The 22,901-nt window shown below is 35.9% G+C and overlaps 2 protein-coding genes across 2 annotated transcripts in view; one reads left to right on the forward strand and one right to left on the reverse strand.

Annotated features, from left to right (window-relative positions):
• The window catches only part of LOC100369579 (neuropeptides capa receptor-like), a 57,310-nt gene extending 45,513 nt beyond the window's left edge, over positions 1–11,797 (forward strand). Inside the window, exon 2 of the mRNA XM_078013109.2 lies at positions 10,560–11,797. Coding sequence (XP_077869235.1) covers positions 10,605–11,663 — 1,059 coding nt within the window. The 5' untranslated portion in view covers positions 10,560–10,604 and the 3' untranslated portion in view covers positions 11,664–11,797. The remainder of the gene's footprint in view (positions 1–10,559) is intronic.
• The window catches only part of LOC102804719 (ER degradation-enhancing alpha-mannosidase-like protein 1), a 388,700-nt gene that overhangs the window by 199,271 nt on the left and 166,528 nt on the right, over positions 1–22,901 (reverse strand). The gene's annotated exons all lie outside the window — the stretch shown is intronic.

The raw sequence follows: 22,901 nt of genomic DNA on the forward strand, positions 1-22,901 counted from the left end.
AACCTATTATTTTCATTAAAGCAATGCAGTGATATTCGACAATGTACGTGGGCCGCAGATATATACTCATTCATGGTGTTCTATATAGTGATGGGAGATAGTATGTGTAAGAAAGCAAGTCTATGATGAATAAAACAGTGACAGTATATAGTTGCTCTCGTGTACTTCTATATATGGGGTCGTTACATGCATCTGCAAATTAAAAAACCATAGGCAGGGTTTAATTCTTACTGTCTATGTTATGTTCAGTTTGGATCTGTCTCTGTTGCCCATTGCAATTGAAATCGGCCTTTAAGCAAAACTACAACACAACAATAATTCTCAATTTGAACACACCTGTGCCAATATATATGCAAATTATGTCAATCATATATTAGATAACATTTGACTTGGTTCACAAAGGTATAAATCAAGAAAAACTCAAAACATCAATAATCCACATCAGCTAGTTAAAACCAAATCAATACGTACACGCAGTAATTGTCATAGTAACATCATCATGTTAAGGGGCATCTGGGATGCGTTCATTTTAAAATGCAAATCAGCTATTCGGTATACAAGAATAAAAAAAAATGTTTGTTTATTTTGTAATTACAGCGAATTAATTTGACCCATCTATTAATATGATGTAGGTGAAATATAGAAACAGTATATTTACATTACGGATAGAAAGCAATACGGTAGTCACTTTAATATAAATGGCTCGATGTCTCGGGTAATATTTATATGATTTTACTCTGCCTCTGGTAGTTTTCTTTCTCTTAGTTAGAGATTTATTAACATAGCATAACTCGCAGAAACTTGGCCATACAATTCCCAAATAATAGTACAGTAATTTGTATGAGCAAAATCTGGCAAGAACAATACCAAGAAAATCACATCGGCTACTACACTAACCTAGTTGACAGATCACGAAAAGCATATTACAAACATGCGTTCATCATTATTAGCAGGATAAATGTTTCATCCTGTCCACTGTTACAGTATTCTAACAAGTGTTTTATTTAAGCCAAAAGCTTACCACATATTTGCAAAATTCTACCTGTAAGTCTTACTATAATTGAACTTGGTTGGATTTTTATAGTAATATATATGATTGCAAAATAGGACGATGGTATGTACCATATATTTACAAATGAAGGAGATGCGATAGATCTGTTAGAGTTATTGCAACAGCGCTAGCAAAAACATCAACAATGAAGACAGCATATTCCCATTGTATAATTTGACATTCATCTACGGTGATACAGACAAGAGGAAAATAAAATATACTGTCATTTTCTGGAAAATGAAAAATTGTAACACGAACGATAAATAATTTACAAAATAATATCATAAATTACTTTATTTATTTATTTATTTGAATATATCCCTCCTTTTTTCTTCAAAAGTATAGGGTATGAAATGTGATTTAAAAGTACTAGAATATAATTATATAGTTCCCGTCAAATGGCGAAGGTATTGTCTAAGAGATGTATGTTATATACTGGTGCATACATTGTATAATACATTGCTGCATGTGTTCCCGGGAATTATTCCTGCGATTTTACGCGGTTCGGTTTGATTTGCTCAGTGCTGGGACTTATCCATTAACACTTAGAGTGTCCCACTGAGCTACTTCAATACGTGCCTGAAACGTTGCTTGTCTGCGCTATGGGGAGTTGGTCATCAGTCGTACTAGTTCACCTTGCTGTCTGATTTTAAGAATTTTCAGATCAAAACGGCTGACGTAATAAGATAACATCGCGGCATGTGACGTGAAACGTGTGTGATGATTACAGCTTCGTGATTTGCACTTTCATCAAAATTTACCAATTAGTTTCTTTGCTCTAATGCCATTGACCCTTATCCAAAACGCCTGTTTGTACAACTTACATCTGACTTGAAACATGATTCATTACAAGACTAAGTCAACATTATTTAAATGCAGTCTAAGCACAATATTGTCTCCAAGGTTTACTGAGATGCATCAATGAACACGAACATTTTGGGGAAAAATATAGGCGTCCACCTCAAATATAAGTAAATCAGGCGTGTATGTGATTGTAATTGGTCACGCTCATACCAGGGATCATACAATGTCGCTGATAACACATCCTGATACATTGTCGTTCACTGAATACTCGTGTAACCCTTCGTGCATTCAAACAAATCACAATACAAAATTTCAATTGGTGGCAAATATACAAATATCGATTTGTTACGAATACATCAATTATCCAGTAATGGAAAGAATGTAGTTATTGAACGGATTGAACGGAACATGGAATATACCTTAGTCAGACACAGAACACTCCCTGTGACAGCAAACTCCAATATATGCCATTGAATGTAATTCTTTGACATTTATTTCAACATCAATTTAATCGGTCACTTTATTCTTTGTATTCAATGTGTTTGTTTGAATTGAAAACCGCTGCATCTGCTTATATATGGGTGTGGATTTTTTTAGAAAATGGCGGACTGACACATTTAGAGTGGAGTACTCAGCTGGTTGATTTTTTTAATTGTGCCATTACCAGTGTGGTTGAATCGACTTAATTTGTAGGATGTAATCTTTGATTCATTGCGTCTATGTGTGAAATAACCTTGCTTTTTGACATTGTCGTCTACTAAGTATAATTATAGTATGGTACGTATAATGGGAATTATACTATGCTATCGTTATTGAATAGGAGCCAGAGTCGGAATATTTTGTGATTTTTTTTTAAACTAACCAACTAAAAATATGAACAAAATATTCACCAAATAGCATGTAAGCTGCTTTTTTAAATCATATTTATTTTATTTTTAACAACTACGAAAGCTAGAATAATGTCATGGTAGATTTAAAATGCATTAAGGTAGAATGCTACTCGTGTATACACGTGTAAAAATGGTCTTTTCGCCGGAACTTACTGTAATTCAACTATCTATTTTTTTAGAATATTTTCGATATTCTCTTCAATCATTTGGCGAGACAGGAAATGCTTGTCCCTTTATCGAGTGTAATTAAATGGCTCATATTTTAAAGATTAATTATTGGTTGGGCTTGTTGAAAAAAAAATAATCCAATCACTGTATAGTGAGAGAAAAGAAACATAATGTTTCGCAAACCTATGACAAAGTGTCACTTTCTCGCCCTGCAGTGGTTTTGCAATATTTTATCTATAATGGCAATAGCGTCTCTTTATTTAATGTCATTATTATGCAAATGAGGTATTTATTCGAGTACATGACATGTTGATTTTGTGTTAAAAACTAATCAAGTTGAGGAGTTATTGTACGTCACCAAAATACGTGTGTAGGGAAGTACATGTATATTGTATTTGAAATGTGGGCTAATACAGAGACGTACACACGAGGGAAACATATTTCTACGATAACTGCCCAGAGGAAGGAAACACCTGCATGAAAGAAAGCAATATGGATTAAGTTTATTACTAAGAAGAAGTTTAGTATGTAAAAGTTGACGGAAGCTACGAACAATGCATGATGAGGGACATTCGACACTGTGAATAGTTCCGCTCGTTCATCTTTGATGACAGCGGTGCCGGTAACAAACGAGTACATTCCCACTGGATGTGAACACATGTTGAAGGTGAAATTGGAGGCAACTACTCACAATCCTATTATGGCGATTCCATTATTTTTGTTAATATATTTTTCTATTATTCATTTTTTTGCCACTTACTTTTTAGTATCGTAGTTATGATTTGCAGTGCTATTTACTTGTTTTATTACACAGTGATTCGTTAAGTAACCGCTGGGAGATAGCGACTGGTTGAGGTAAACAACTAATTATCTTTGATTTACCCAAAGGAAAAATGCGACTATCTACTATGACAAACAAATCGATAAACACTTTTTTTCAAAAAATAAGTAACCGTTATAATATGCGTACGCCATGAACTTGCTCCTCGTTTCAAATCACCGCCCGAATAAATAAGTGGGAGTATGTCTCATGATATAAGCTTTAAAAAGTGTTCTTTTTTTCTTATAACGCTCGTAACATTGGAGTAATATTTGATGACACCCTTCAGTACAGAAAACATATCACCACTACACCACTACATATCAAGTATTTACATGCACATCCGACGTATGGGACACATCCGACAGTATCTATCCGCTGAAACCTGTTCTAAATTTCCATTCTTGTTGCTAAACTGGACTATGGCAATGCCTTACTATATGGCTTACCTGACACACAGATACATCTACTTCAATGGGCACGGAATTGTGCTACTCGTCTCATCACACGTTCAAAGAAGTTCAACCAATATTACCCCTGTTCTATATCAATTACATTGGCTCCCAGTTATTTACAGAATTCAATTCAGGATTCTACTACTCACATACAAGGCACTTCATGGATTAACCCATACATACAGTGCCCAGAACCAGACATATGGCGATCGCTCATTCTCATTCTCACATGCTTCTCCGTCATTATGGAATCAGTTACCAACAGACATTCGTTCTGCAGCCAGTTTAAACATTTTCAAATCTAAACTCAAAACTTATATGTTTCAGAGAGTATTTCTGTGAACTGACAGCGTCATTGGGCATCATCGTGGTGGATATTAGGCGCTATATAAACTCTTAATTATTATTATTATTATTATTATTATAAAACATAAATGTGAAGAGTTGTATAGAGTATATGTATGCTTCACATGTATCACGTGGTTGTTCTTAATAGCGAGATGCCAAAGTACAGGACAAGTCTGAGATGTAAAACCCGAGTATATCATATCAATAAAATCCACAATCTTAGTAATGCACTACGTTTCAAGACAAGACAGATTACCATTGATTTGCTCTTGACCTTCGACCTAAGAGGAGCATACGCACTCCAGAATGACGAGTATCTACTTTGTGTGTCCATCAGTCATAAATTACCACGAAGTCGAGCCACCTCAATAAAATAGCAATCACTGGAAAGCATTTATATTTACATCAGTCGACAAAAACATTAATAAGTACATCGAGTCCAGGGAAAGTGAAAATCATCGTGGTTTCATTAGTTTTATTTCAGTATAGTTATTAATATTACCCAACTACTTCTGGGAGCGCGTCGAAATTACATGGATTGCATGCGGCTGATTGATTGGCAATTTCGGCGGTTGTGTGTGTGATCATCCTGAACAGGGCCAAGAGATGCATGCTGGCGGCTAGATAGATTACGTCACGGTAATTGGGTTAGTTCACGTGGTTTGGGTGATTGTACGGCACACGTCAATCAAACGTGAAAAACCAAAAAAAAACATCAGGAGAATGGGGTAACTATAGCAATAATAGAAAGAACCATCTCTCATAATCCGTGCTGGCGTCGGGACTAATGATTTCATAGACGAGAGTGGGACCTCGGGGTCAACAGTTGCATCAACTCGCTAAATGAGTTCACGGAATAAGTCAAACTTAGTATCCCATGAAATCACGATCAACAACCAACCGTATCTACGACACAACTGAACGAAGAGGGCGTTGTACTGGTTAGATGACATCATAGTATCTTTAAAGCAAATGTCACAGATTCGCTGTCTTAAGCTTCCGATAATAGTAAAATAAAACAAATGCGACGAAAAAAATGAAACGAAATATAGATGCTTCCTAGTTAAAAAAATGTACGTGATAGAATTATATTAATCGCGCATTTTCTGTTCATGTGGAACACTGATTTAATGTCAAAAACATCGACATTGACATGCGCACAGCGCAAATGTATATTGTCAAAGGCTGATATCATTGAAAGGTTGGCGTTTAAAATAACATTCATGGTCAGGCATTTATCGTACGTATTGATGAACGGTTACAGAAAATGTCAAATTTTAATCGCTTTACGCTTATAAATATCACATGCTTATCCTGAAACATTTTTGTCAACTCGCTTTGAAATTAGATTATTTACACACACATAACTTAACAGCGCACATCATTAGCTCAGACAATTACTTTATACTGTTTTGTTGTCGAATATTATAATAGGCACAGTATTCATGACATCATGTATCATATGACCAAGCACATAACACGTTCATACTGCATAATATACCACAACCTCATCCACACTGACGAATGTTTGATATAATCACCTTGAAGTGCATTTTCTATAGAAGAAGACCCAGCAGAGATGTAATTCGCCCACAATAACCATGGCAATAATACATTATATAAATTCATCTATGCTCGTAACACATTATAATTATGTTGAATAAACCAGCTGTTACCCACATACCTACATGGCAGGCTTAGACACATATGTTACCACATAGTCCATTAAAAGTATCGTTGATAATACAATATTATTTAAAAGGTCAACACATGACCTCATATACTAGGATATTTGCTTACAGCGTTTTCATTAAACGCGTCGCTAATATATATGAATAAACTGTTTCTTGTGATATTTGTGAAATTCGATAAAGGTAGGACTGCTCTGAAGGTACGAAATTTGAACTCGCAATAGCCAATCATATGTAATGGTTAGCTCTACAGGTTCAAGTTCGTCACATGGAAACAGCATACAAAAATGCCACACGTTGCCTCTTACACGCAAAATGTGAAACGTTTAGCTCAAAATGCCGGTAATTTAAACGTAATTCACTGGACCGTAGATTTATCGTTAAACTCATTATATACAATCAAAGGTGTGAATAGGTATTTTGGAAAATTGCCCACGACTTGATAACCAGTAATTACCATTATACTAGAACAGCACGCTCATTAGCGTACGTTTGACCGACTGCGACTTTCTTTCACCAAGAACTCGCCAGTGGCGACCCAAAAGGTCGGAATCGTGCACATACATAATTACTGAATTGAATGCAAGTGGCGTGCAGATGTATATAATTTACTCCCACATGTTGTTGTGCATCTGTTTTTAACTTCATTCAAACGATAATGGTTAAAGTATAGAAGACGCGATGCAAAGTTAACCTAGCAGTCGACTTGTATTCGTATGACGTATTTGAATAAGCAATTAATAATCGTCAATTTTAACAGTCAAGTACAAATCGAGGCCCGAGACGATTGCTATTTTCATGTTTATAAGTAGTATCCGACATTTAGACCCAGTTTATATATTTCTACACAGACTAATATACACGTTGTAATATCGCTGTATATTATCCAATTTGAAACTATTAAATGTAAACAGTTGCATTCGTCCTAAATGTGTGTTTTATTGGGGTGTTGCCAAATAATCTAATAAACAGTCGTATCAATAATGTACACTCATAATATAAACACATTAATCAAATGTTTTGTCAAATTTCATAATAGTCATAATAGCTTTGTCGGATGAATGGTACTATCACTTCGACTTGCATATTTTATGTACTGTATTGCAATCCGGTTTGACGTATTTGTCTGTTATCTTTGTTTTTGTTAGCATATGGCACAAAGTGCCAGTGGCCTGCTGTACATTTTTTGAATACATTAATATTATTACAAATGAAGATAATAAATTATCTTTACTAGTTAATTTCGATGTATGGCGATCAAGACCGTATTAACGTTCACAGGTTATCACTGACATACATACAGATCTCTAATCGTTACGAACACGTGCGCGTTCTGAGATATATTATTGAGAAATTGAATAAGTCAGAAGCAAAATGTGGTTAATTACTATTCTTGCTGTGGTGTCATCTGTCAACTCCTCTACTTGTCACAGAGCCAAATAAATTGCACATGGTCCAGTTTTTCTTGAATACAATTGACATTTTATTGACCAACTCGAGCAGAATATTTAATAATAAAAAAAACGAATAGCAGCGCCAGAACAGAACAGAACAGCATAGTTGTGTTATTGGCAATGTGCAGTCAGTTGCCAACACGGTTAGATCATCAGACATAACGGGGTATAATCACGTACCCAAACATGTGCAATCAAATAAAAATAGACGTGTAATTGGTGTCACATTTTGGAGGGTTTCAAAACTTTAATGTAATAAGTAATTTGAGCACAAATCACACATATTTATTTATGCGGTATAACAGATTACCAAAATTTTTCATAAAAATAAACTGAATATCGATTTCCAATAAGTCGAGAAATCCATGAGTACTCAACTTATAACCTACGAATATTTTCATCATATGTGAGAAACAACACGTCTTGGACCAATAGGAATAGCGTAAAAGGTCGGTATTTTTGTGATGATTTACTTTATTGGCAGCGAACTACCCGTAGGCCGAGTATTACGTAACCACGATGACGAAGGAGTATTGATGATTAATTCTAGCAAGTAGAATCATGGAAATTGATTGTCATCCAGACATTGATGCAAGTATTCATGTCGTTAGGCAATGCTGCGTTAGCATTGTCCACTCTTTGTCGTTATATCGTGTTGTGATAGCTATGAAAAATTGTTAAAGTAAATGCAAAACAAGCAGCCTCTCGGCTGAGATAGCTCCGATGTTAGCAATGCACATTTCAATTAAATAACAGAAGATATCATTAGAAAATGAACAATATGTATAAGTATCAAAACAATCAGACTTGCGGTTTTCAACAAGAAGTGGAAAATATCACTTTTTACCAAAAATTACAAAAATATTCATCAAAACTAGAGAATTGAAGATATCATCATGAAATGAACAAATCAGAGTTAGAACCACATGTAGTACCTATATATGTAATATCAAAGCAATTGGACTTGAGGTTTTTAACAAGAAGTCGAAAATATCACTTTTTAACGAAAATGACAAAAATATTCACCAAAATTAGAGAATTAAAGATATCATTACAAAATGAACACATCAGAGAGAGGTCCACATGTAGTACCTATATAATTATGTAATATCAAAGCAATTGGACTTGCGGTTTTTAGCAAGAAGTCGAAAATATCACTTTTTACCAAAAATTACGATAATATTCACCAAAATCAGAGAATTGAAGATATCATTACAAAATGAACAAATCTGAGAGAGGTCCACATGTAGTACCTATATATGTAATATCAAAGCAATTGGACTTGCGGTTTTTGACAAGAAGTTGAAAATATCACTTTTTACATGACAGAAATATTCACCAAAATTAGAGAATTGAAGATATCATCATGAAATGAACAAATCTGAGAGAGGTCTACCCAAGGTACATATACACCAAGTATCAAAGCATTCAGGCTTGTAGTTTTCAAGAAGAAGTCGAAAAAGTAAGACATTGACACGGACGACGACGACGGACGACGGACAACGACGGACAATCACTCATATGATAAGCTCCGCTCGACAAAGTCGACAGCGGAGCTAAAAAGACGGTTCGAGTCATGAATGCGATGGGTTCTCACATTTCTTTTAATTCACTTCTGTGGAACTATATTCATTTGAAGGTATATGGCTGAACATAATACAAGAAGGTGAACTTCCTACTAGGTAAAAACAAACGGGAAGGGGATGAGGGCTTCCGGTAGCAAATACAAATAGTTGCCATAACAACTGCCGGTGGCTGACAGGTAGAATGGAATACCTGTGTTGTGTTGGAGAAAACTGTAGCGAATGGGCTATAAATCACTAACAGTATATTAACTACAATGTAGACACAACACTCAAGGAATCTCTGTACTGATTGGCTAACATGTATCCTCAACTGTCCATCGCCGAGCATTGTGGGTGATTTAAAATTGCACACTACAAAGTACAGTGTCATTTATGGCACCAGCGACAAGGTATCTGAGTAGCGTACTGTAGCGAGCATATCCGATCACAACACGTGACGTAAAAAGTAGCCACTGTGATATAATATATCGGGAACGCAACTGTCCAGATGAGTTGACATTCAGTAGTGAACTTACACGTTGAGGCTTTACTGTGTAGAACGTGGGAAGCAAAGTATAGGTATGAACACTCTTGCAGCCTATTTCAGTATGTCTGTTGACATGGGAATCCAAATATTTGAACAATAGTCCATAGTTTAACATATGAATGTTCCGCTCCAGTATATGGTGTTCATTTCATGCTAGAAAGAATTACATTATACCTATCGACAATGCCAGGTAAACAACCTGACTTGACGTAAAATATTTCTGTAAAGGGTTGATTTATTCCGTTTGCATTGCAATGGTCAGCAACACTTTAATAAGCATTGCTAATATTGACACCTATTCAGACAAGCGATATGGCATCGGCGATGGCTTACTTACTTGAAACTTGCCTGAATAACCATGAAGCTTACAGCATGTTTAGCTAATGCTCACCAGATCGTGAGCCAGCACTTGAGTCGCAGATAAAAATAAATTGCTAACATATGTGTTGATACAATAAATATATCAAGGAAGGAGTGACGTTTTAGCAACTCTAGATATAGGTGTTTTAGGAACAATCTTAAATATTTTGGCTACCAGAATTTTTTACATTTTGCACCTCCCACGTTGTAAATGTACTTACTCAGTGACACTCTTTACATCATTGTACGGCAACGGTTTAATTAAAAACAACTGTAATTGAAATATGTTGCGTTCATAATGTTACTCATTAGAAATATATATTTGAAAAACGTCAACACTAATTCAATTTCGCAAACGTACGTGTGCCACTGATATGACAGGATATGTTCTCATTCTATTTTTCAGGACTACTACGTGTTGACAGGCGACTCACAAACGATTGCATTGAAAATGTCCGCCAATATGACTACTCCAGCGTCGGCCTTACAAGCCAATATTACCGGAAATAATTCTGCCAACGACACGAGCCACGGATATCGACTGAATATGTGGGCAAATTATCCGGCCGTGCCACCGCTGCTGACTTTCCTGTGGGCAGTCTTAATGATTGTCGGAGTTGTTGGAAATTTAGGTTTCATCTATGTAAGAGCTCGTGTGCCCTATATGAAGACACTGACAAACTACTACCTCGTTAACCTCGGCATTGCCGACACCTTGTTTTTAATCTTACAGGTACCCGGGGAAATTCGAAACTTGTACTATTACGCAGATGACAGTCTGTGGCTCAATAAAGGCTATTGTATTGTGATGAACACCATCTCCAGTCCGTGCCAGTATGCATCACTGTTCACCATGACTGTCATCGCTTTCGAGAGATACTTCGCAATATGCCGACCTTTCAAGATGAGCGGAGTAACAAATAAAAAAGGAAGAGCCTTTCGCTTCATTGCCTTCATTTGGATCATGGGTATCATTGTCTCGGTGCCGACTTATTTAACTTGCAATCAAAATATCAGCCAAAGCCAAAACAAAAACTTGTTAATTGCGCTGTTTGTCATCAGATTGATAACATTTGTACCCTCGATGGTACTCGTGGCGGTTCTCTACATACAAGTGGGAAGAGCGTTGACGGAAAGGACGAACAAAGGAAGTGGTAAAGACGAGCAGGTTCGCAACGAACGCAAACAGGTGGTTCGTATGCTCGTGGTTACTGCAGTCGTATTCTTTCTGTGTATGATTCCGACGCAGGTATATACTCTAATCACCACGATGTCTGTGTTTGGAATCACTAAATATCCTACATTTAACGTGGGCTTGTCTATGTTTGCTATAAACAAGACCCTGATGTACATCAACTCAGCCGCCAATCCCATCATATATAATGCTATGAGCTCCAAATACCGGGTGGCATTCAAAGAAGCACTTGGCCCTCTTTGCTGTTGCGTGGAACAGCGGTCGAAACAGAAATATTACTACGATACAAGCAACCACACCATGGTAACAATGTAATCTAAATACCACTGGACATACATATCTCACTTGTGATGAGCCTGAGGAGTCGATTTATAATAGCTGTATTTGTATTGCACATGACTTTTACTGTAAGTACAAAGGGAATTCTTAACGTACTGTAAATATTACCTCGTTGTTAAATACAGATTTGACCTATTTATATAGTACTGAACAAATATAGGATATTTATATTAGATATTTATGAAGACCCCTTTCAGTATTTCAAATAACCAACTGCTAAATGTCAGCCTTCGCGTCGCGGAACGAAAGGCATTTTGATAACGCGTGTAAAGTTTACACAAAATTCGAACACAATCTGCAATACCACCTTTTAAACTGTAAATATATATACGTTAAGAGAAAGCGAAGGTACTGGCTGTATTAAACGCGCATTCACTAGCATTCACCAGTATATATTTGTGTTTCCGAGGTCGTTTCCTACTAGCTTGAGCAACCTTCTATGAATGACTTCACAAAACAATTTCAATTCAGTTTATATAGTTATAAAATACGGTCAACAACCATAGTTTAAAGCGCCCATATATTTGCACCAGTGAGCAGCTGCTCAATGTAATTTGGTAACGTCACAGACGCACTGATGTGTACACATATTTAATCATTATGACTAATATTACTCATATAACTTGATAAATTATAATAATTCATTTTATGACATCTTACACGCCCATATTTGCTTACATTTAACAATGTGTGGAGTACGGGCAACAAAAACAGAAAATTTCATCGAAGATCGCCCGAGGGCCGGATGTATATATTTAGAATTAAAATAAACCGGTTGGAACATAGATATTGTAATGCGAGTTAAACTAGAATGTTCTCAGCGTAAAAATACATTATTTTTTAAATCGAATGACGTAATTGTGATCGTTCTATTTACGGTGTTTGTGTTTTTGATGAAAAAAAAAATAGTATTACTATTTATTCTTAATTGATGGAATGTGTAGTGGATGTAGCCGTACGTCATGGTGTAATATTTCAATATTTTGTTCTCAATAAATATCATGATTGCATTATGCACACGGGGTGTAACTTTATTGTGTGCTGACGATAGATTTTAGTAAATTTATTCCACTTTCTTAAGGCTCATCTCCGACATACAATGACGTAAGAATCGTGCATTATTAGTGACAATTTATGTTTGTATAAAAACAATTGTGGCACATCCTATGCATGGATGCATGTAACGTAAAGTATAATCGCACGCAGAATGAACGTAGATCTAGCAAGACATGGACTGTACGAACAGTAACGACCTATTTGAACGCACCCACCCCTAAAGGGTACAGGAATAAAGTCTGGTATAATGCACAGAATGAACAGAACAAATTACATTCATTTGGAGGTTAACATCGCAACCTAGAACGAAAGAATGGCTGTATGAATGGGTAGTTATTAAGAAAAATCCCTGTTGCATACGTATTACTCATTTTAATTTGACTTCTGTTACATGCGGTGTTTGACTGAAACACAAACCGACACCGTGTATAATGCAAACTCACAACCCCGAGTCGCAAGCACTGTTGATATAAAAAGAAACCGATGCCACGTAAGCTATTTTAAGTGTGATGGATACCGTCTCTATCGACACTGGTCGTTAATAACCAGCGTTAGGGGGCTAGTATTATACAGTTCACTGAAATACAGTTAAGATTACATGTTTTATTGTATATTTGGTATAAGTAGCATGAAACGCCATTTTTGTGACATGATTTGTTCTACGCATTGGGAATCATGACATAGGGTTTGTTTCAGTCACTGAAACAGAATGGACTATGTATTTGTAATGTTCTAAATATGTATACTTAATCACAGTGAGTACTGATGCACACGGAATGAATAATATGGTACAGATTTGTGTAAAATACAGCAGTGGCATATGCGTAATACGGCGACAAAGGGGTACGTTACGACCCACCCGATCATTACCATCACCACTTATAATGTAAACTACCTAGTTGATGCGTATAAATAAGCACATCACATTTACTATTTATACGCTGCGATTATTTTTAGATTGAAGATCTATCCTGCGTCTACTGTTTATGGCGGCTACAGACTCAGTTCACAACTAACGGGTTGTTTTTTTCCAAATCAGTAAGAATTCGCATCATTAAGTCGCAGCTGATGATAGGTGATACTAGCTCACCTGATGATATGTGAGCTAGTTCAACATAACAATCGTTAAATGTCTAACTAAAACATACTGGTTTCCAGGTAGTGGCTTCCTGCCTCATTTACTTTCAACTTCAATATGTTGCACAGTTTTTAGCGATTTGGGGACATTCTTCTAAGCCCCATGATAACAGTACGATAATGACAGAGAGATTAGTGACAAACATGCTGATAAACTGACGACAGATATTAATTACAATGATGACAAGGAAGGTATAGTCGTCCTTTTAGGTTGTTTGTTTACATATTTAGTTCTGAAAATGTATTCTCGTGCAAAATTGTGTTGTGTTGAAGCGATAGAGACCCAGATCTATCATCTGCGTACCCCTAACATACAATAAGATTTTCCACAAACACTTTCAACAATTTTCCATATCTGAACCAGAAAGCCATAACTCATGATACACAATTTTTTTTATATGTATTTAAGGGCACAACATAAAATATCACATATCCCCTGTAACCTCTCCTACACCCCTAATTTCTTTTTTGACACACCCCTTCAAAAACTACACCCCTACAAGTAAGTGTTTAAATTAACGATGACAGAGGTATCTACAACGGTTGTGAGCATTACATGGCCCACAAATACGAGCGGTGAGGCACTGTCTCCTAATAGGAATGCCCGACGAGACACAACGCGACATGCATGACTCATTTCCCATTCCGCATAGCAAAAGAAAAGGTCGAATGCGGTTGACCCATAGTTCGAACTAATCAATTGGTGACAGCGTATAACACCAGTATTTCTGATTATTTAATAAGTAACTTCCACCCGAGTCGTTAACCAGAGTATGTGAATTAGATGATACACCTGCTGAGTGAATGCGATTGATCGCTGGCGGGGTTTACTTGGGTTAATTATTAAATTGACCTGATCAATTTTATTACGAGTGACAATGTTCAAAGTATATCATTACTATACTCTAATCGGATCGAGTTTGTAACATGGACACGGACGATCTATAAATAACGCTGTCGGCGGAGCTGTGGTAAATGAACGCACTGAGAACTTATGGTAGGAACATTCACCATTAACGGGCAAGTCGATGACAGATCAACTGTAACAATAATTGCTAAACTGTCTGTATGAGTGTCTGACCATATGTAAAAAAAAAACATCGAACGTGTACGAGTGGTTACCAGCACATCGTAGGACAAACAGAGCGACATACCGTCATATGTCTACAATCGCTGCCAAAGTCAATAACGCTTTGTAAGCATTCTCATGTGTTCATGTTGATATAGGAAGAACAAACCAAAATAGTAAACGGCCAATTGTGCACGCCAAGCATAAGAACTCCAAGCACCATTGGCGACACTGAAATGTTAGTCGTCTGTGCCATCTCGAATCTCACATCAAAACAATAAACATAGACCCAAAAACATATCATCCGGTTTCACACGTGTTATCGGATAGGTTAAAGACAGGGGGTGAATGCCGCATTCGGAGGTCAATAACACAACGCAGTCTTTATTTTAAAGGGGTAACATACTAATAGTTCACCATTTGATACGTATAATGTTGAATCACTCCGGCTGTGTCACAGGTGACTGTCTGAATTTAGCTTACATTTAAAACTATACCATAATATATTGACATTTGAAAGGCGGTAATCGTCGACGAATAATTCAGCCAATTAAACCAATTAAGTGGCAAATTAAAGCCAGAAAATATCACAAAAAACTTTCGATATAGCAATAACTCGGAAACTCGGCATGACAGACTGATTGATCGCTCTTTCGGCTCAATTCAGTGACAAGGTCCCAGATACAATTACGTCTGTTTAATGGATAGTTCGAAACCAACCTATCCGTAAACAAAGATTAGATTCTAAGTGAACGAACCAACATTTTAACATTCCAGTCAGGTATATCCGAATGAAATTAAATACTTTATTTCGTCAATTTACCAAAGTGTTGTCACTATGGTGTTAATTGTTAACAGTTAATTGCAGGGAAAATTATAATAGTGCGTTCAATGTAATCCGGGTAATTGCTTATACTGTTTATTTTTGCTCACACAAGTTGAAAAAAAAACATTGTACAATAATTGAAAGCCTATGACGGTAATCGAGAAGTGTAAACCATTGTTATAAAATAAAGACAGCCCATAATGTGAGATAAATTACGCTGGATATGTTACTTTCAAACATCCGACACGAAGGCGGCATTAGATAGGGCATAATACCCAACAAAAGAGGAATGGCAACGGGAACGGGAACGAGCACTAAATATAACAAGCAGCCTGTCGACTGTGATAGCTCTGCTGTTAGCAATGCACATGGCAATTAAAGAATACAAGATATCATTAGAAAATGAACAATATGTATAGTATCAAAGCAATCGGACTTGCTGTTTTCGACAAGAATTCGAAAATATCACTTTTTACCAAAAATTACAAAACGAATTCATTAAAGTTAGATAATCGAAGATATCATCACGAAATGAACAAATCTGAAAGAGGTCCACATGTAGTACCTATATATGTAATATCAAAGCAATCAGACTTGCGGTTTTTAACAAGAAGTCGAAAATATCACTTTTTACCAAATGTGACAAAAATATTCACCAACATTAGAGAATTAAAGATATCATCACAAAATGAATAAATCTGAGAGGTCCACATGTAGTACCTATATATATAATATCAAAGCAATCACCAAAATTAGAGAATTGAAGATATCACCATGAAATGAACAAATCTAAGAGAGACCTACCCAAGGTGCATATACACCACGTATCAAAGCATTCAAGCTTGTAGTTTTCAAGAAGTCGAAAAAGTAAAAAAAAAATGACACGAACGACGGGCGACGGACAATCATCACTCATATGATAAGCTCCGCTCGACAAAGTCGACAGCGAGCTGAGCTAAACATGTATGAGTGGTACATGCGACAATCAAAATAATTGTTCCGAGTTATTTGATTATTGAAGTAAAAATGCAGGTAGGCCTTGAGCAGTCGGAGTAACATACATTTGTTTATATTGAAACAGATTAGGTTCTACAGTGTAACATTACGAAGCCCTGTCACGCATGGAACACTGAAACACAAGAAGCTTGGCAACTATTTTTCTGCTATTTGTGATGTACAACTTGAAAACAATGTGATCCACATTACTAAAATTTATATATACAATACTTACAGAAAATACATTTGATTTTACATCTGTTTTCAGTCTAAATTATTCAAGAAGCGAGTTTTCCATGAATAAATTAAACATGTCTGTGATTATCCCCATGTTTGAGGCAAATTTCAATGAAATGTGGTGATTATGCACATTGTGCAAGTTCGGTTATTAGCATGTTCGAATTTCAATCCAAAACTTATTAATGCATTGTTCCTATAAACCACGTCTTTTGGAAATAAAGAATTGGGTAATCAAAATCTATGAAGATATAAATTGAATAAATGCTAGGATATGTAATAATACAATAACATGTCATACCTTCAATAGAACATTTTTTATAATACTCAAGGCACACTTTGGAATAATAACATTAATATCATGGTCCCTATTGACATGAATTGCATAAAACGTTTCCTAAATATTACTACCTTATACTAAAATATGTTTGCATATATAGAGTAGTAACAAATTCTCACTTCTGGTCCGGTTAAACTTAAAATATTTGCTTTTGAGATATATTTGTTGGCATGTGTTGGTTCTGGCAAATTTCAGCCTTGTCGTCCTGTACTTTAGTAATTCTGACTTCCCAGATTGCGTAAAATTTTTACTATTTTGACACGAGAAATGCCTGGGCTAAATGACTGGCTGAGGGACGGGGGCTTAGAGTGTGCACCCTAACTTGCAACACACGAACCTAAAAGCATTTGGCAATAAGACAAAACATGACCGTTTTTTTTAGGTCTTCATTTTTTCATAGCATAAACACGGTTTTCACCTTCACTTATTATGACACCCTCAAAAGCGAGTAATTTCTGTTCTCTTCAAGGGTAAACAATGGTTCACTCCCGTATGCTACGATTTGAAACAGTTTTGTTATGCTTCATGTGTTTGTTTGCCTTTATTTACGTTTTGATAGTCGTCACTGCCGTCCCTACTATTTGATCATAATGTTTTGGTTCCAATTAACGTAGCTACCACCGAGGAAATTAATAACTTTTGTCGTTGTTTCATGGTAAAAAATAGTAATTTTCCTAACAATGTTTTTGACCTTTGTCGTCATTTTTAATTAACCTTGACTTTTCCCAGGCCAGAGTGTATTACATCACAAGAATTGTATGTCTGTTATGAAAAAATCCATGTTGTGAATAAAAATTCACAACGGTTTGTGCCGTTTTGGTCCTCACTGATCACCACGATTGGATTGCAATTACTCTAACTACCGCCAAGATAAATAGTCTTTCACCCCTTGGTTATTATCACTGATTTTTGTCACCGGAGTGATTTACTTTCCAAGGCGCCTCTAATAAATAACCTATCCTACTTCTGGCCTCGGAGAGGATAGGCGATAAGACTTTTCAAGGACGCAGGTCGTTTGGATCGGACTTTTTCTTTTGTTTCAAGTATGTTGTATGCCGAGCAACATGGCAACGTTGTTTTTTTGGTGAATTTAGAACATGTTCTATTCCAATAGAGGATTTTTTCATGCATAACAATTCTTTACTGGAATGCCTCATGTAAAATATAGGTACAGATTTCCTGTCCTGTAAAATTTGTTCAATGCGTCTTCAATTGTAGCAATACTATTCATGTCACTGTCCGTAAAATAGATGGAAATACCAGTTACATCACTCATGAAGATTGATACATGGGTCATGAAAATTGATGATTCTATTGCTGGTCGTGATAGCTGTATTTAGTATTTATTTCCATGTAATGTAATATCATATCGCTGGTTTGGACGGAGACGGCTGACAGGTTGTTTCGGTTCTGGGGCTTTTTTTTATTATTCTGACGTGTTATTTGGTCGCATATATTTGTATATACCAGTCAGACACTGTCAAGTGAGTAAGTACTAGAAAACAGTCCGGGACATATATGAGTCTGAATCAGAGGTAGGCCCTGAAGAACGTATCCCATTATTAAACGAAATTCATATTATAATCCTATGCTTACAAATAATCCGATATTTATGCCTGAGAATACAGAACTGGAAAATGTCAAGTACACAATGTAGTCAAATTAGTGAGAAAAGGATATTATGGACCCTGTGGTATACAAATGTAATTACATAATAAATGGCAATGAATGAAATATTTTTTTATTTGAGCTTTGAATCACATTTATTAGGAATTTCACATGAAGTTACACATATGGAGATGTCCATGTTATATAATAAATTCTCTAGTTAATATCTCATTTTTGTTAGTATCCCTGTATGTATTAAAATATGTACACATTTTATCTAATTGGTGGTGGTAATTGCCAAGTCAGTTTATAAAATAGTGAAACAATATTTTAGTAAATAATACCTACCACAAAATACGCCCTCGAGAAGTGTAACTGAATACTTTTTATTGCAATTTCTTTCACTTTTAATTAGTTGTAGTGCAATACATTAGTAATACTTAGTATACATTTCTTTGTTTCATTGCTGAGAATGATTTATACATTTGTTTCATACTATAGTTTCTTTGGATTAGGATTACTTATTTCTTAAACAATATTAAACTATCCTTCTACAACACCAATAAGTTCATTACTTACAGTTTGTCACTAAGCAGTATAAAAAGAATGTATAAGGGCACGAAGTTACAATTAATATAGCAATATCTCTGATATTTTGACTGGAAAATACAAACCATGTTTGTAGCGGAGAAAATGTAATTGTTTATCCCTGGTGTCAACAATTATTGACATTACATGAGAAAAATAACATATCTGATTACTATGCTTTCCAATTTACAGATCTGGGAGAATATAGTTTTGACATCTGGTTCTCATGATAAAATGTCTTCATTTCAACACTAATTTGTTTTGATTCTAACCAAACTATTATCAGTGAGAGTATTGTGACAATTGTCCATAAACACCTCCTGTATTAATTATACAAATATAAATTACTTTACGAACACCAATGTGGATTCAAGGGAAATGATAGCTGCAATTTTTCACTCATTAGAAATATTTTACATGAATAAATATTTTTTGAGAATGTACTGTTCTATACCACATTGCCACTCATTTGTGATCTGTGTACACTGGGTAATGTTTTTGAACTGAATGCCCTGAAACTGAATCAATAAATTAAACAATTGGTCTAAGGCAGCAGAATATAGGTAATAATATCACTGCAAACATTAAGGGTAATTATTATTTTACAATTATTGTTGGCTGGAATGAAATACACAAACATTGGCATGCGAGTGAGTCAATCATTTACTTTTCGTTACAGGTAATGATATAATAATATAATAACAGTTTCTTGGAAAATAAATTGAATATCAAATCCGCGGCCAATAGTCACAGAAGGAAGATTACATCTCGTTAACGTCAATCATTCGTCCATGCGTCAGCCGTCCATGTCAGCGTTTGCAAACACAAAAATTATACCATTACACATAGCGTCGTTAGGTGTACTCAAAACTGTCGTGAATTCTGAAAGACACGTGACGTTTCTCTTTTTTTTACTGACTTGCCTGACATGTATATGATGGTAAGTGGGGGAGGGGGGGCTACTGTCTTGTTTTTGATGAATGCGAGTTAGTAATGATGGTAATTAAGCTTCCAACAATGCTCTCATTAGGGAAGCAGATTGACATACATAACCCTTGGAATTCCATTAAATGTAACATATTTATATAAATCAGCATATTTTTTACTATTTCGACTTTAATTAAACTGCGTCATTCAACTGAATGTTCGACTGAAAGATGACCTTTATTTTACAAATGAAAAATGAAGTTATTTAATAAATGAGCGGTTTCAGTATTCAGTAAGGAGTGCTAGAAAGCATTCTGATGTAAAATGTAAAAGTAAATTATCGAAATCTGGATTGCAATCTTGCAATCTTCTAATTCAAAAACGAGTGCAGAAAAAAGTCCCACGTTTTGGGCGAGTACGTATTGTAGATACTATACTTTGAAAACAAAGATCGGGTCATACATGAAATTTGCAACTCAACAACAAACGTAATCAACATATCAGATAATGTTTGACGTTGATCGACTGCAGATACAAAGAACATAGAGAAAGATTCGCAAATATGAACTCATCAAGAACAAAATACACGGAATATAGTTTTTCAAATGATATATCACCTAAAGAAAATCTACGTGCTGACAGAAAATAATTATCCTTTTTCATCAACTAACCTAATTAATATGAACAGAGTTTAGTAATGAATGATTCGATCAGATTTATGCCCGTTCACACATTTCAGCTAGTAAATAAATTCCGATCCGTCAGATTAGTGACGAAAATGAAACTCAATCGCAACTTTACCTTGCCCTACGTAAAATAATATACTTCACACATTTCATTATCAAATACAATCGGGATTACATAAAAAAGCAATATCTTTCGTCAATTCAGACATGTCGTGTCTATATACACACAGGCGACACCTGCAGACTGTTTGCTTCTATACCTATACTATTTAGGTTATATAACGCCATTCACTGAATAGACTGATTGCTTGTATTGACATAGAACATTGTCACAGATAGCACAGCAGATCAATTTAGTAGATTATAAATCACAATTTAGTCATGAAAATGATAGCATACGAACGTGATTGGATATTTAGTTCCCGCTTGAGTGTATGTCTTTATTAAAAATCTAGTTCACTTGCGGATGAGATACTCAGTTTTCTTCAAATTTATAACCCATTTTACGAGGTTGCTCTATAATCACTATGCTGTGTTATGATCAATGAGTTTGAGTGATTGATTAAACAGTAACAAGATAAGCTTTTTTATATTACTTTTTTGCTCAAAACTCGATAGACGACAGCTACGAGTGCGTGTTATATGAACTCTTGGTCGTTATTATACATAACACGGCCATACTACAAGTACTTCCATTTGAAAGTACTGCAATTTCATTTTATCACTCAGGCATATGGTATTTTCCCATTCATACTTTTACCTCACTCGAAATAACTGGGTAACAATCATGCCCATTTAAAGCAGGAGTACATTTTGGCGACCTTCCCAAAAATGTAAAGAGTCAACAGCACACACACCCCCATCCCTCACATGTTCAGTAACGTCAGTCCCCGTTCACCTCCTTAAGCACCTCTTCCGTCACTCGCACTAACAGTGGCATCAGAACATGCACTACCAAATCCATTGCACTTGCAGTGACGTCAGTCCGTTCACACCCCCTCCCCACGCACTTTCTCCATTACTCGCACTCACAGTTGCGTCAGTACATGTACCTTCCCATCTATTGCACTTACAGTGACGCCAAAACACACACCCCACCACCAACACCACACACACACACAAATGCACTCCCCCCCCCCATCCTTATTCGCATTGGCATCAATACATGCACTTTTCCACCCTTTGCACTTGCAGTGACGTCAATCCGTTCACCCCCACGCACGTCTCCCACCACTTGCACTCATAGTGGGAGTACATTCACTTCCCCCATCCATCACGCTTACAGTGACATCAGCAAGCGAGGCAAGCATACAGCAAAGGGACACAAGCAGGCTCATAAAGCTCCGCTGTTTCATATGCACGAGAAAAGAATATACAAATTAATCAGTTTAGCCTTGTACAAAATAACACTCATCCCATTGACACTCTCTTGTAGTATACACTAAACACATACTGTAACCTTGACTTCTGTAAATATTCCAAGGATGTGCCAGTCGAATGAGAAACATATGTTTGAAGGCCCTAATCATTCCCCCATGTAGTCATGCAACAAACACTACTGAATCAACTTTAACTTTGACCTATAACCTCGAAACTAGTAAGGTCCTGTGAATCACATTGGCATTGTGTGTGTCAATTTTGAAGGCGCTGACTATTTTCCCCATATAGCTACATTGTATAGTACATAAATACATATTGTGATCTTCACCTTTTGTTCCTTATATGTCATGTCATGGGTTTACAC

The sequence above is a fragment of the Saccoglossus kowalevskii genome, chromosome 3 (genome assembly GCF_978046115.1).
Source record: "Saccoglossus kowalevskii chromosome 3, keSacKowa6.1, whole genome shotgun sequence".
NCBI classification, from domain to species: Eukaryota; Metazoa; Hemichordata; class Enteropneusta; family Harrimaniidae; genus Saccoglossus; species Saccoglossus kowalevskii.